The sequence below is a fragment of the Vanessa cardui genome, chromosome 24, assembly GCF_905220365.1.
Source record: "Vanessa cardui chromosome 24, ilVanCard2.1, whole genome shotgun sequence".
In the NCBI taxonomy this organism is placed as follows: domain Eukaryota; kingdom Metazoa; phylum Arthropoda; class Insecta; order Lepidoptera; family Nymphalidae; genus Vanessa; species Vanessa cardui.
This window is the reverse complement of record NC_061146.1, coordinates 4842382-4858468: the sequence shown is the minus strand read 5'-3', so window position 1 is coordinate 4858468 and position 16087 is coordinate 4842382. Positions and strand designations below refer to the sequence as shown.

Below are 16087 nucleotides of genomic sequence, written 5' to 3'. Positions count from 1 at the left end.
ATAATCTTTAAAAGGTATTCCGTTAAAAACAATGGACACTCAATATTTGACCACATCGTAAATATATTAAAAACGAACTTAAGCTCATAAATAAAGATTATAATTATTGCAATAAATGTGGCAACATCGTCCGATATTACCGATCGAACTGTGTTGCCTCGTTTGCTCATAAAGATTAGTACTGGTTATCTGCCAATTAATCTGTGTAGCTGGTTGCTTGCTTGCGTGACGTATATTTTGATATGATCCCACCATTCAATCTTAAGCAACTGTGACGTCATCCATTAAGGAGGTTCTTGTTGGTATGGTGATTTTATTAATAGACAGTTCCTTGAGTAACTATTCAAAATAACTTTAAAATTGCCTTTTGATAACAGCAGACATTTTGTTATCAATATTTATTTCGTACCGTTTAGCAAGTCTAGCACCTCCTAATTTACCCCCTCAATTAAAAATGCCCATTTCCTTCAATGGAACTCAAACTATCTCCATAACAAATGTCATCAAAATCGGTTCAGCATGTTGAGGTAATAGAATTACTTTCACAAATAATTAGTAGTTTTTCGACTCTACATTCATTACAACAAAACGACTTAAAGTTTAATAATACTTGTACGTAATGTTATTTTAGATTCGTTTTCACTCTTAAGAATAATTTACATTTAAGAGCGATTTTCGTAGATAAATACTCAAATACTTTGGACGGAATTTTTTTTTAATATATAGTATTTATATAATAGCTTAGCTTCATATTATATTATTCTATAGTTTCGATGTTAGTGAGTTTGATTTCATCTTGGATTATTATCTATGCCTTGACAGATCGACAAAATGTTTTTGCCACCAGTACACCAGTAAAGTACAATGATGTCTAACGAATGTCACTCTTAACTGTCAGGCACACCAAAATAATAGAGTGTCTTTGTTTTAGTTATATTATTTTGCGACACTCTATACAAATATATAAATAATCTAAGGAAATTACCAAAATGTTAATTACATAAGAATTAATAACATTAAATGCTTAAATATATACAAGTATGAATTAAAAATAGTTACTGAATATTGACCGCGTGGAATGGTAGCAAGAATGCTAGCAGCATTTCCCCGTTGAATCGCAATTCCGAAAACGAACTAGCCCTCCTGTCACCAGTGGAGGCAATAAGGCGAGGTGATGTACTGTTGATAAAGCTTTTTGCACCACTAGTCCAGGGGCCAAGTGTTTCGACAGCAAATGGTACAAAAAGTAATTAAACAAAGGTATTACTTATTTATACATCAACAACAACAGGCTGTAAATTTACCACTGCTGGGCTAAGGCCTCTTCTCCATTTGAGGAGGTTCGGAACATATTCCACCACATTATTTATTTAAAATGAAATAATAATATTTTCTGCGATTAGAGACTCTCCGAGTTAGGTGTTGGCATTTTAGAAAACATATTTTTATTAGTGAAAAACGTACATACTGCGCTTCCGTTTTCTTTCAAAGGGTTGCCATTAATATCAATTTTGATAAAAACGTGTCCAGTCTGTATCTTTCGTTAGTTCATTTAGATAAACGAAATGAGTGGCTACTATACATTAAACTCATACAAATACAACTTAGGAGTTTTTCTTGGCGTTAGTTATTTTAGAGGAGAAAAAGTTATTCTACGTTTAAATGAACACAATGAGTATGGTCGTGTTCCAATTTAAAAATGGTCCAGTGTAACTGTCGGAACATATTTCATCACAGTTCCAAAGCTTGGGAACAGATTGTCTATGGCCGGTGTTGACCACTTGCTCTTAGGTAACTTATTTGCGAGATCGTCTACTTATTTGAGGTAAAATGTTCATGATTTAATTATATGTATATCAAAGTACAAATCTATATTAATATTATAAATGTGAAAGTAACTCTGTCTGTCTGTATGTCGTTCTTTTAGGACCAATCGTTGAACCGAATTTAATGAAATTGGGTATTAAGCAAACTTTAACTCCAAGCTGGGTACATAGGCTACTTTTTTGTTTGACACACGACAAGCAACACTCTAAAACGCAAGCGAATTTGCGGGCGACTACTAGTATATGATAAAAAATGGCAACGAGGCTTTTTGTGTTAAAATTAATTTATGTGTTAAAATGATATCAGAGAAGAATAAATGTTATTACTAAGGATGGATGGCGGTGTTTTTAAGTTTTTGCGTAAAACCCCTCCTTTCTGAATCACTCTGTATATTTATGTTAAACGAAAGATAACATTGGTTGGCGGGTTTTCTTAACATTTAAATTACTGACCATGGTACAAGTACACGATTACGATATCGGGAATTATTTTTCTTTTTTTTTTTAATTCGTTGAGAAGCTTTTTCTGTAATGAAATATTAGTGACGTAAGTATATTCCATAAAACCTTTTTTTGTTTAAGCTGACTTATAAACATGTAATAATAATTTACGTAAAAACTATTTACAAGTCGTTAATTATTTTATAGACAGAAAAAATGTATTCAATTTTTCCTGATATAAATTTGGAAAAACTTTACTAGTGGCGAATCAACATGCCGGCCCCGGAATATACTTAGTTGGCATTAGGCCAGCTTAGGGAATTTCAAGAGCCTTAAATTTAAATTATGAATGTTTTTTTAATTTTCTTATAAAAAACACTAAATAGATTATTTTTAATAATCTATATCAATATTATAAATGTGAATTTTGTCTATCTGTGTCTACGTTTTGCTCTTTCACAGCAAAATGACTGAACACAATTTGATGGTGTTTGATATGAAGCGAGCTTAAACTTCTATACAGGTCTTAGGTTTCATTAAAACCCTATACAGAAGATGATCACCTAAAACGCGATCGGGGGCGATAACTTCTGCATTATTATTACGTGAAATACTTACTACTTATAAACACCAATCCTTCTCCCTAATATACTTATAGTATACAATAATAAATAATAATCCTTTATTAAATAATATAAAGAATATTTCAGTAAGAAAATTGTAACCAAATCGGCTTAAATTTAATTTATTCATTAACGTATGTTTACTGTATTTGAATTTTTCATGATGAATTAATTAAATAATGTATTATTTTATTTATTTAATGGAAAATTACGGAACGCCCAGAGTTGTTTTGTTTGAATGCAAATATGATCGTTGAAATTTAAAAAAAAAATAGTTTTTTTTTAAATTATCCAATGATTCAAATATCGAATGATACAAAACGTTTTTCTATGGTGCTCGAAATAATTTCAACGTATTTAGATCTAATACATATAGGTATATTATAGTCTAAATTTAATATGTAACTTATGTATTTATACGTAATCAACAATTATAATTATAACGAATATATTTATACACGGACAATTAAATGATTGCTATGACAAATGTATTTAAATACAAAAGTTAAATAAACCATGTTGATTGCAATGGATAATCAGATTAATTTATAAAATATTAAAACTCTATTCTCTTCTTGTCGTACAGGCATATAAGACGTTATTTCATTAATCAGACTTGCAAATTACAGGAAAAATTCTTTTGGAATTCTAGATACTTGCAGTCTTGATAAAGAATTTGTACTTATTTTGATTCTTTAGGCATAAAGCATTGGTTCCTAAGTTTCTTAATCTACATAATTTCGTCTTTTTATTATACTTATATTTTTATTTTATATACCAAGTTGAAGATGAAGAATGCGATACAAAGTGACCAGTGCAAAACCCTTAATAAAACATAGCATCTCTTCTTACTAACTCTCGGTAACTCGGCAACATGAGGTGATTTTTTCTCCCAAAAGACTGAGATTCAATAGGGAGATTCTTTACACTATTTAATTTTATGATTTGTATAATTCATTTACATATTATACAGATCTTGCATTACACTAATATCCCAATAATTTCCTTGCTAAAGGGTGAAAAACGTCTGCCCGTTCTTGGTTGAAGCTTGGTTTACGTAGTTTCACTAAAATTCAGAAACTTACCAATGAAAGCGAAATCAGTAGAGAAACAGAAAGAGAAAGAGATAGTAAGAGAGAGATAGAATTATAGTTCAGATGTATATTCTAGATATTTCCACGTATACTAAGTAAAACTCATGTAAAAGAGTTATTCAACGCGTCGCGATCACTTCCTATAACCGCGGCGATGTTTTTTTATTAGCTCTGTGCTATAATCAAAACATTTCTCTTGTTTTAGTTGAACGTACGTTCCGAAGCGATACACGATCGTTATTAATATGATTATGTTATAAATACATTCAATATATATCCTAGCTAACTCTGACTTACACAAACAGTAACCTGTTCAAAGCTTGTGACAGTTTTTGACATCAAAAAGAACTTCCTTCTTTAAAAAAAAAATGTAATTTCACACTATCAATAAAAGTTAGATACTTATTAATTTGATTCTAAGCTTACCGTTGATATAAAAGGTATAACATTTTATTATCTACATACTTTTAAACAAATTGCCTTTGCTATTGAATTATTATTCGTAAATAAAAAAAAACTTTTAAATAATGATTATTGAATATGATTTCGTTTATCTTCTATTTGAGGAATTTGTTAAAATCTGTTAAAAATAATTTTTAAAATAAATAATTTCGTTTTAAATTAGTTATTAAAGAAATGTTTTTTTTTTTTTTAATTATAAATAAAGGAAGGCTGTTGTTTAGTAGAAAAAAATAAACAACAAATAAGTTAATTGGCATTCTGTACGACTACCGGTGTTCTGTCCGATCGACTAGATTTTTATCGATGGAAGCTGTCTAGTGTTGTGACAGAGATTGTCGATAACTACGAGATAATATCGATGTTTTATTATGGAAACCGAAAGTGAAAGATCACAGTTAGGAGTGATGTAGCGGCTAACATTTTTTTTAAATGTCTCCATATAAATTAGAAATAATGTAAAGATATATTGCGCTATTAAAAATTTAATAAATTTCTAGAGTTTAATTACAGATAATGTAAAAATATAAGCAATAATTAACTATTATAATGAAAAACTAATTGAATAATGTCTGTGTGTAATGTGTACATTATCTGTATGAATGAAAAGCACACACTAGTAACAGCAGTGGCGGATTTGCAGTCCTAGCCGCTCTAGGCCCCCGGCCATGTGCCGCCCCTTTCTTAGCCCCAACATTATAGACTATAATATACATCAGTAATGAATTTCTTCTTCCACTTTTAATGAAAAGAAAAATCTTTACTTCCACTTGTAATTGATTCAGAAAATTGGTTAACTAAAAGCTACCTTGTAAAGCTACCGTCTTATTCATAAAAAAGTTTAAGCCCTCAATAACTAAAATGTGCTTTCCAATTGAAAACGTCTTTGTGGTAAAAGAAACAAAACATATTTTAACTAGATCAGTGTAATAATATTTTTATGAATAAGGCAGTTAGTTTATAATATTTTTCGAGGTTTTAGGGATGATTGGACATTTAAATAAAACATTTAAAACAGTTTTATGCTTTGTTTTTAATAACATACATGTTTTACAATGTGTTACAAAACTCGTCTGCACTTAAGCGCAGCAAAATCATTAATTAAATCTTCGCAATCCAATTTGCTTAAAAAATCAGCTTCTATGTTAAGCAAAGCAAGATCGTTTAACCTTTGCTCCGTCATTGTTGTGCGTAAATAGTTTTTAACTCTGCGCAAACAAGAAAACGATCTTTCTCCTGTACAGTTACTGGCGGGTGTACACACACACATACGAAGAGCAATATCCACGTTTGGGTAAATGGTTTGAAGACCTTCGGTTCGTAACCATTTCAACAGACTGACTGCACTCTTTCGCTCCTCATTTTTTATGCTGCAGTGAGAACGAAAATGAAGACATTCTTCTGTAAAATTGTCTTCTAAGTCAGTAGAATAAATCATTTGCAATGCCTTGGCCTTATCTTCGACTTCTGAGATGCTTAAATTCGTCAGGTTGGTAATAAAGTAAAATTTATTGTTGAGTAATTTATAAGCATCCCGGCGTCTTTTCAGTTCTTCTGATAATGTATCAATGACTACCAAAAACGTATTTATTCTAAAATTTTCACGGCCATTTTTTTGTTTCATGTTTTCACCTGTATTTGTCTCGTCAGGAAGCAGCTTACGCTTTCGATTGCGTCGAAAATCTTTTTCATATTCCTGTACGAAGGACAGTTTTATGGCTTTATTTTCGAATTCATCGAAATTCTCTCTTGTTTCGCCAACAAAATGTATTAAAGTGTCGTACAGTTCTATGACAATGGTAATGTCAATTTCCACACTCTGAAGTTTTTTACTTGTGGCGTTGATGCGATCTAGTAAACATCCCCAAAAAACAGCCATGAGGGCCGTTTCAAAACGTTCCAGTTTCAAACGAATACCTCTAGCTTCGCATATAACGGTCCTCTTCTGTTTTGTGTCATTTTCGATGGTGACTAGCGCTTTATGGATTTCATTCCAGGATTCGCGCAAACTTTTACATGCGTCTGCACGAGCTGACCAACGAGTCGTTGATAGACTTTTGACGGTGAAATGTGTTTGAAGGAGTTCCCAACGCTGAGTTGACGCTGCAAAGAAATTGTATAACTCTTGGAGTAGAGAAAAGAAGGAACAAGCCTCTTGGCTGCTTTCAGCTGCACATTCACCTACTAAATTAAGCGAGTGTGCTGAACAGGGAACATAGTCGGCAAGGGGTGATATTTCCTTTATTTTAGTTTGTAGGCCGTTGTATATGCCTGACATGTTAGCTGCGTTGTCATATGATTGCCCGCGGCAGTTGGAAATGTCAATTCCCAATTCAATTAAAGTTGAGGTAACAGCATCTGTCATTTGTTGTGATTTGTGGCCTGTGTTTGGAATAAACTTGAGGAACCGTTCTACAGGTGATCCATTAGGCAGGACATATCTGATTACATAAGTGAGCTGGTCTACGTGAGATATATCCGGTGTCGAGTCAATGATCAGAGAAAAATATTTCGCTGTTAATATTTCCATTATAATTGTCTTCAAAACTTTGTTCCCCATAAGTCGAATAAATTCTTCGCACGTTGTTGAAGAAAGATAACTCGTAAATCCTGAGCCTGGATTTCCATAACGTGTAATGTGTTTTGCTAAGAACGGATCGAATTCAGCGATAAGCTCTAAGGACATCAAATAATTTCCATTGTGGATTGATCCAAATTTTTCATCGTGTCCTCTGAAAGGCAAACCACGTGATGCAAGTGCTTTTACGCATGCAACTACTCTTTTCAGAATGTTTTTCCAGTAATTTATTTCTTCATCTAATTGCATTGTTAATGCGTGGTCAATGCGACCTAACACGTTACTTCGTTCTTTCATTTGCAGAACAGATAATTTGTGATTAGGCGAATTCTCATGAGATGAAACTCGATGATATGAATTTTTCCAGTCATTGAAACCTTCTTTTTTGTCGAACTGACTCTCCCCGCCATTAAAAAGTAGACAAGGACCACAATAAACACATCCAGTACTTTTGGAATAAATTAGCCACTTTCGCGGAACTTTTTCGCCATTTAGAAGCTGACGTTCGAATAAATGTCTCGACAACTGTCGCACTTTATCTTTGTAAATGCGCTCACTATTAGGAAAATCATTTTGGATGTTTTGATTGGCTCCATTCTTACAAATGTGATCACGCGTGAACTCGTCGATTGTCCATTTAGCTGGATCGTCGCTGATTTCGTAGAGCTCCTTATCCGGAGGACTGGGCTGCACTCCTACTCCTGGTACTAGTGGGACATCTTCGGCTTGTTTTTTTGATATACTTGCCACATCGACCAAAGTATTTTCACTTGAAGACACTGCAGAATCATCAGTTGACGGAGCTCCGCTACTGCTATGAACGTCGAGTGTTGGTTCAATAGTAGGATCTTTAATATCTGTAGACGGTTTTCCAAAGAAATCGTCTAATTTCCGCGTTTTTTTAATCGTATCCTTTTGCTTATCATCTTTTTCTTTAGCCCGCTTGCGATACTCTGCCCCACTTAACCTTACCCTCTTCTTTCCGTCCATATTTAACCATGCAACACAAAGTTTTTACGTAAGCGTTTACTAATTAGTATAAAACTGAATCCGTCCGCTCACTGCTATTGCTATACGCACACTGTTGACATAACTCGCAGGCGCGAGCGGGCAAGCGAGTAAGCGTGGGTGGGGGGAGAGTAGCGCGACGCACCGCACTTGACTACACGCCGTACACGCGCGTAATAACAATCGATACCTATACTTCCTAGAACACTTATATTAAACTAAAGTACAAACTATTTTATATGTATCTACGATGTATGAAAATATTTATACTTTGATATGTAAAAATAGTAATTTAGGAAAATTTTAATCATACGGTACGTGATCCATATGCAAAAACATATTACGATACTTTGCATTTGAGTTATTTCTTGTTAATCTTATTATAATGAGTGATTTATTTTGCTACGATTTGCCGCCCTTAATACCTGGCCGCCCTAGGCCCGGGCCTATTGGGCCTTAGGGCAAATCCGCCACTGAGTAACAGTATAATAGTAAAATGTAAAAGAGAACAATTATTGAATGACTTCATTGTAAAAAGATGTTTAATATCTGTGTAAACACACTCACTTTTTTTTTTGGGATAGCCATGGCCATGGTATCGATCTATACAGCCATGGTATGTAAAGATAGTGTCACACATTTAGTCAATACATAGGAAATATATTGATTTATACAAATGAAAAATATGTAATATATAATAGAGATAATTTAGAGCAGTGTTCTTCAGTGTTCCCTTGGAAATGCTGAACAAAATCCACTTACTTAGATGTAGATAAGTCATAGAAACTAATTACTTGGTGGTAGGGCTTTGTGCAAGCCCGTCTGGGTAGGTTAACCACCCACTCATCAGATATTCTACCGCCAAATAACAGTACTCAGTATTGTTGTGTTCCGGTTTGAAGGGTGAGTGAGCCAGTGTAACTACAGGCACAAGGCACATAGCATCTTAGTTCCCAAGGTTGGTGGCTCATTGACGATGTAAGGAATAGTTAATATTTCTAACAGCGTCATTGTCTATGGGTGATGGTGACCGCTTACTATCAGGTGGCCCATATGCCAACGTATACCATAAAAAAAAAAATTACATCGCGCGATATTTTGCAGTATTATATCATACTCAAACACAATTCACTGTACTCTTCTTCATATTTGAGTTTGAGATTAATTAAAAACCTCCCATTGATTCCGTAATTTTATAGGAGTTTAAGTTTTCTATGCAAACATTATTTGACTTCACTATACAACTATTTATTGACTACATTAACTATGGCAATTAAATATGGAAATTGACTTTACAATTTGGGCTTTGTTACTTATTTGTTACTTACAGCCCAAATTGTAAGGTCAATTTCCCACTGCTGGGTTAAGGCCTCCTCTTCCATTAAGGCGAGGGTTTGGAACATATTCCAAAACGTTGTTCCAATGCGGGTTGGTGGAATGCACATGTGGCAGAATTTCGGTGAAATTAGACACGAGATGAATTATAAATCCAAATTAAGCATATATGTATAGTGGTGCTTGCCTGGGTTGTCACTGGGCCATCTATGCTCCTACATTAAGTGTTCTGTTTTTATCTACAGCTTACTTTGAATTTTGAATTTTGGAATTTGTTATATATTTTGAGTAGGTACTTTTTTTTCTTTTGAAAAAAAAAAACAATTGAGTGACTGAAATGAACATCTGTCATTAGTTAATAGAATACAGGAATCTGTTCCAAGCCTTTTCCTCAAAGGGAGTGGATGCCTTAGCGCAACAGTCGGAAATTGACAAGCCGTTATTGTTGTAATAATATTACAATCAGAGAATACATATTTTAAAATAAAATGGGAAGTACTAATGACTTATAACTACACTATGTTAGTGTACATAGTCGATTACTTGTCGGTTACTATTCAAATACGAAGGCGCGTCCTTCCACTTCAAATTACTATAGGCTCAATGTTGTCTTTTCTTACAAGATGTCTTAGTGTGCGTGAGATGATGAAAAATAAAACAGCACAAAGTACACGTTTAATTATATTTCTTAAGTTTATTTAATTAAAAAATATTAAAGCCCGTCTCTTTGTGTAAATTGATCTGTAAGCAATAGGTGGCTCAGTCGTGCACATGATAAATACATTACAAAGTTAGACCAACAGGGGTTATTAGTGATCTGAATTTATCATCATATGATCTGCTAATCATCATCATCCTGCCCTTATCGTAATTTAATTTGGGGTCGTCGCAGCATGTCTTCTCCTTCCATACTTCTCTGTCAGACGTCATCTCCCAAGTAACATTCTTTCTAACCATATCGTCTTTCACACAATCCATCCATCGTTTCCTTGGTCGTCCTCTACCTCTATATCCATCCACATCCATGCTCAAGACCTTCCTCACAATATGGTCCTCATTCTTCCTTATAGTTTTCACATAGCTTCTCGGTGAATGGTGATCTGCTAATCTAATAGATTCAAAAATGATGTTGGTAACAAAATAATTCATATAATATTGATCGAGTCAATTCAGGTTAGGTATTTGATAAATGGTAAAAACGATATCGCTGGGACTTTTCGCTAACGCTCGCTAGCCATAAAATAATGCTTAATGTTTTAAATTTTCAATATAATAAATTACCTATGTAGGTAAGCGTCATAATCGTTTACTCGATAAATGATGATTTTGCATATAGGTAAATAAAAATATATAGTAATAAATACTCTGGGCTTGTACGAATAAGGTCGAATATCTATTGGCAGATGTTGTGTATGTCAAGATGTAGTTAGGTGTTTAATGTCACATAAGTGGACACACGTTTTGATGACGTCACTCGATCGTAAATCGGCATTTATTATGATAGCAGAAGTAATGAATTATTTGGTTGTTTTCCGTGTCAGTTAAATTTATAATATTCAAAACAATTAAATATCACATGAGATTTTAATTTTCGAATAAAAAATAACAATAAAATAAAACATGCAAAGCATAACCAACGGAAATGTTTTTTTTTTTTTTTTCAATACAATACTAACGTAAATTAAAAATAATTCTTTTAAATAAAGAACGTTATTTTTACAAATGAAATTAGTGGTGCCTCTTGTAACGTGAAGGCGCGGCGACGCGTCGCAGTGCCGCCAACATTGACAGCTGTCAATCAGATTCAATATGGCCGTTCGGCCGGTTCCCGTACAAACAGGCCGTGCTATCTCAGATCTGATGCCAGTTCAATACCAGATGTATTAGATTATTGAAGAAGCTGTATTTTGTAACAAGAGTATTTTGGGGATTAAGGCTTAGCGACAGTTGATGTACTTAGAACATTAATCATTTTTAGAAAGGATTTCATATATATTTTTTAATCTATATTCCTAGTATTAGTCTTTGAATCAGTAAATCATTATGAGATATGTCATCTTGTAATGGTCTTATTAATATAAAAAAAGAATAGAAAAGGATTAAAAAAAGAAACATTTTTCTAGATGGTACGGATTTTGAATATGTATCATAAATGTCGTAAAGGAGTTAATAATTCTGCCAAGCTTTTTGTTTTTTTTTATTATTAATTATATATCATTTATGTATCCAAATTTTTAACTTGATTTAATCAAACATATAAACAAAAAAATATTTTAACGAAGTTGAAATTTAATAACTAAATATTTACATAATTAGCAGCCGCAATAATTATTATCGTTTATTGCCCTTGACTCCACGTATCTGACAGTTTTATTTTGTCAAACTTATTTACTTTGAATATTTATTACAGCTGTAGTTTTTATTGCAGGTATGAGACAAGGACAAAAAGAACTCTAGTGATGTGACGTACATAATGTGGTGTCGCGTCACTCAGACGCAGTGGACTGTTGGACTAGTGATGTGCAATTGACAAAAATATCGATAATCGATAAAATCGTGAATAAATAACGAATGAATACACTCATGCTGACGACAGGTACAGTAGAAGATCAGCCCATGGACGGCAATATGCCATTTTCTTCTTACAAGTAAGTATTATATACATTTTTATTATACACTTCTAAAATTTCAAAAATCGTATGATAAACTTTTCTGTATAAACTTATTAACATATAAACATACAATAATGCATTTATAATTATGTATAAATCAACATACAACACATACCAACAGCCAAATCTTAAAATGGACCTAATTAAGACAAGCTAAATTATAATGACGTTGGTCAACAAAAACGCTAGCTGCTTTCACATATCATATTATTAATTGATCAAATGCTTTGTTTTTCACCAAAGTCCATGTAAAGTCATCATATCCATAACCGACATGCAGTACCGTACGATCGAATGAAGACATTACGAAAAAGCGCAGGCAAGAACTTTTGTTCAATCGATGCAGAATTCGAATGATTACTTATACTTGGAAATTGTGACCGGCTTCGATCCATCATTAACAGCGTTATCCGAATTAATTAATCGCTTTTTACGCGACAACTATAATTCGGATAGTGAAAATTGTATCGAGTTAGATAATCGATTCTGATTGGGGGATTTATGTTTAAATGTGGCTACGGAATCTTGATGTGTTATACCTTAATATACAGAGCAAGCAAGTTTGGTATCACCCTTTCATCTTTGGTTCCACAGTTTAATATCAACACATTTTACTATTGAGTTTCGGCTAAAAAAACAAGTGATAGTATTATAAGATAGTATGCTGTGATGGTATCATGTTGATGATGGTGATAGTTTTTGCTATATTTTCCATGATGATTTGGTCACTATTGATTTGCAAAAAGTAAATATCCTAGTCTTGCTCTTTGGTATAATTTGAATTGGTGGTAGGGCTTTATGCAAATCCATCCGGGTAGGTACCAATTACCAATCAGATATTCTACCGCCAAACAGTAGTATTTTTGTGGTCCGGTTTGAAGGGTGAGTGAGCCAGTGTAATTAGTACAAGGGACACTTGCTCGTCCGCCTACCGATATCATAAATGGTCTACTAAAGTTCCAAACCTAACATTTTCCTCGATCACTGATACTCGGAATGACTTTTTAGTCTTAAATTGTCATTTCTTAATAATTCTTGTGGTATTTTATTAATTGTATGAAATTCTGGCTTACATCCGGCTTGTATTTTTTGCCGCAATAAAGTAATTTGCGAAATATTTGAAGTCTGCAAAACATTGTAGGTACAATAAGTTAATTGCTCGACGGCGAAATATTTTTGAGAGGTTTGATTCGTGTGTATATGTGTTTAAAATTAACAGTTATTGTATTTATTGTTCAATTAATAATCGCTATAAACGATTATGTTGTACCCTTAAAGATCTAAGAATAGTTTTACCTCAAAAATTTTGCGATTTTTTTTTATCACTTCTGTAATATATTTATTTGTTTGAGATTTTTACTGTTTACGTATAAAGTGACGTTTCAGATTCGTGAAGGCATTTTGTGTTTTTTCGTAATGTATATTTAGTTAGATGGCAACAAAGCGCTTTAAGGGTTAAGTTAATCTTATTATTACTCCTTGTGGGGTCAAAATCCTTCACACATAAACGCAACTGGACCGTTTACCTATCTTAGTTAGATTTATTTTTATATATCACAAAACTCAGCAAGTTATTGCATTATAATAATAGTCGCTGTTAATAAAGTACATCAAAAAGTAATAATAGTACCTTTGAGATTTAAATCGGTCGTGGAGTTTATTTGCGGTTTGACTGTAAATAAATTTTATAACCAACTGCTGTCCATGGTTCGCGCAGAATGAGCTCAGACACATAAACACTTATTCAAAGGTCACAAAAATCATTCAGCAATGCAAATGTATCAATTAATTTCGCGATTTCAAGTAAATAAACCCACAGCAATTACGGAACGTAAAAAGCCGTTGACCAATGAATTCGTCAGGCGGTTACAGTCCTCAATCGGGCACCTTTCATTTTAAAAAAAGAACCATACGCCATTTCATGTCAATTTTTGAATAATTCATCGTGCGAATGCGCGAGCGCATCGATTGATGCAAGCAAAAAGCGCGCGCTCGCTAATCTTCGCCGTCTTTCGCGTCGCTTCGGCCTTCCTCGGGGCCCAGTGCTGCCAACCGAAGCATTTATTATTCAACTAGTTTTTGCAGTCACGCTGAGCAAGGACATAACCGGGAATGCATTTATTTGATAAATGATGTTTTTTTTTTCTAAGAACCCAAAGCAGAGGTTTTTTCATATAATTTTTCGGTGTCAACATTGAAAGGTAATTTTTTTGTTGTAATCTGTGGGAATCATTCACGTGGATTCAATTAAAAGAGCGTTATTAATATTGTCTATGTTTTGATTTTGATTGATATGTTGAGAATAACGATCCATTTAATTGCAAGTTTTGTGTACTGAAAACATCTTAATTGGTGCATTTGTAAAATAGATTACGATCGGGCGCGCGCTGGTATCTTTTAATGATTCATTTAATACTATAGAGTGACTTTTTGTCGAGTTAGCTTCTAGTTTAGATACGGTATGATATTATTAATGGTAATTAATTTAATTCTAAATTCATTGTCGTTGGCCGTTAAGCCAATTACAAGTATCATCATGATGCTTGGAGTGCAGAAAAAATATAGTATTCGAATTTCCGAGCGTTCATCCCCCGCGCCCGCACGTCCGCCGCGCCTCGACGCCGCGTCTCGACTGTACGTGATTGGTTTATTAATTAGGCGAATCATCGTCGGGTTCCATTTTTAAAAATAGGCGGGATTCTTGCTGTGCGACTTTTCTTTTTAATTTTGGCCGGCGTTGCACGCAATTAGAGTTGCCAGGATACTTTTTGTCTTAATTCCGTTTCTGACGATAAAGGTCATTATAAAGTCTGTTTAACATACCTAATTAACAAAATAATCTTGGACTAGTTTTGATGGCTTTCTAATACGTTCAATTATTTGAGAATTCAAAATATTTAATCTTTGATTTTGACGTGATGAATTAATAATTGTAAATATGATTTATATACCGAGTGTATTTTATACGATTTATTTATTCCATGACATGGTCCTGTTATTTTTACGTAACAACAAGAGTCCCATATTATCCTTAATACTACTTTAAACACAGTTATGATATTTCTTTAGCTTTATGACAATATCATAGAAGTAAGTCGCTTGGCGCAATCTTCATTTACTCAATGACTACTCGGTGACATGCTTTAAATAAATCATTGATTTTGTATACAAGTTATATTTTTTTCTTTTTACCAAATAAAACCTCTTTTCAGTTTAAATATTTGCTTAAAGTAAACGCATATAAAACTCCGATTAAAAAGTTAACATTCGAAAATCGAACGCGACGAAGTGAGGTCAACGTAAAAATAATATAAAAAGTCGTGTTCGCGGTCCGTCCGGAGTTATGTCTCCTGGTGAATACCGTTAGGATGCCTGCCGGGCCTAAAATGAGATGAAAAAAAACCGAAAACTATTCCAATTGCCAGCGTACGGAATTCGTTTTGTCTGCCATAAAGTTTGAGTCGCTTTTTCTAAACGTGTTCGAACATTAGAGTTTACACTTCAAAGACCATTGACAACGGTGACGCGGATTTCAGAAATGTCTATTAAATGTCACGAGAAATTTACAGCAGTCTGTCACTTATGGTTTACAAACCTTCCATTGGTTATATGGATTGAGATATATAAGTATTAGTAGCATTAAATGAACATTTTAGCGGTATAGCTTAGGTTCTCAAAGGTGTGACAATGTCCCCCAGTGGGAGCTAAAACCTTTTCCTTTTTAAAAGATAGAGAAATAAAATTAAGCATGGACATCTTACTCAACCACATCAGAAAAGCTGTACGGATTTAGATGTGAATTCGCACATATTATATTATATATTGAAAGACACATCTTACAGCTGCATCCCCTGTATCTCAGATTACAACAAACGAAAGCGTTATTGGTAAAGTTTTTTATCAAAGGACGAGAGAATTGGGGAGACCTAGAAAAGTTTGAGAACTCATATCTGTTTGTTTTTTTTTTGTTTTTTATGGAATAGGTTGGCGGACGAGCATATGGGCCACCTGATGGTAAGTGGTCACCATCAACCATAGACAATGACGCTGT

General features: G+C 33.6%; 2 protein-coding genes across 2 annotated transcripts in view; one reads left to right on the top strand and one right to left on the bottom strand.

Annotated features, from left to right (window-relative positions):
* LOC124540059 (putative transcription factor SOX-15) overlaps positions 1-16087 on the top strand; it is a 124951-nt gene that overhangs the window by 2678 nt on the left and 106186 nt on the right. The window contains exon 2 of the mRNA XM_047117466.1: positions 11793-12012. Coding sequence (XP_046973422.1) covers positions 11936-12012 — 77 coding nt within the window. The 5' untranslated portion in view covers positions 11793-11935. The remainder of the gene's footprint in view (positions 1-11792; positions 12013-16087) is intronic.
* On the bottom strand, positions 5504-8011 carry LOC124540235 (zinc finger MYM-type protein 1-like). Its single transcript, XM_047117700.1, has one exon. It carries the CDS (start codon positions 8009-8011, stop codon positions 5504-5506), a length of 2508 nt encoding a protein of 835 aa, XP_046973656.1.

Excerpts from the sequence above, each read along its gene's own strand:
- LOC124540235 (XM_047117700.1), bottom strand. The coding sequence starts at position 8,011 with ATGGACGGAAAGAAGAGGGTAAGGTTAAGTGGGGCAGAGTATCGCAAG.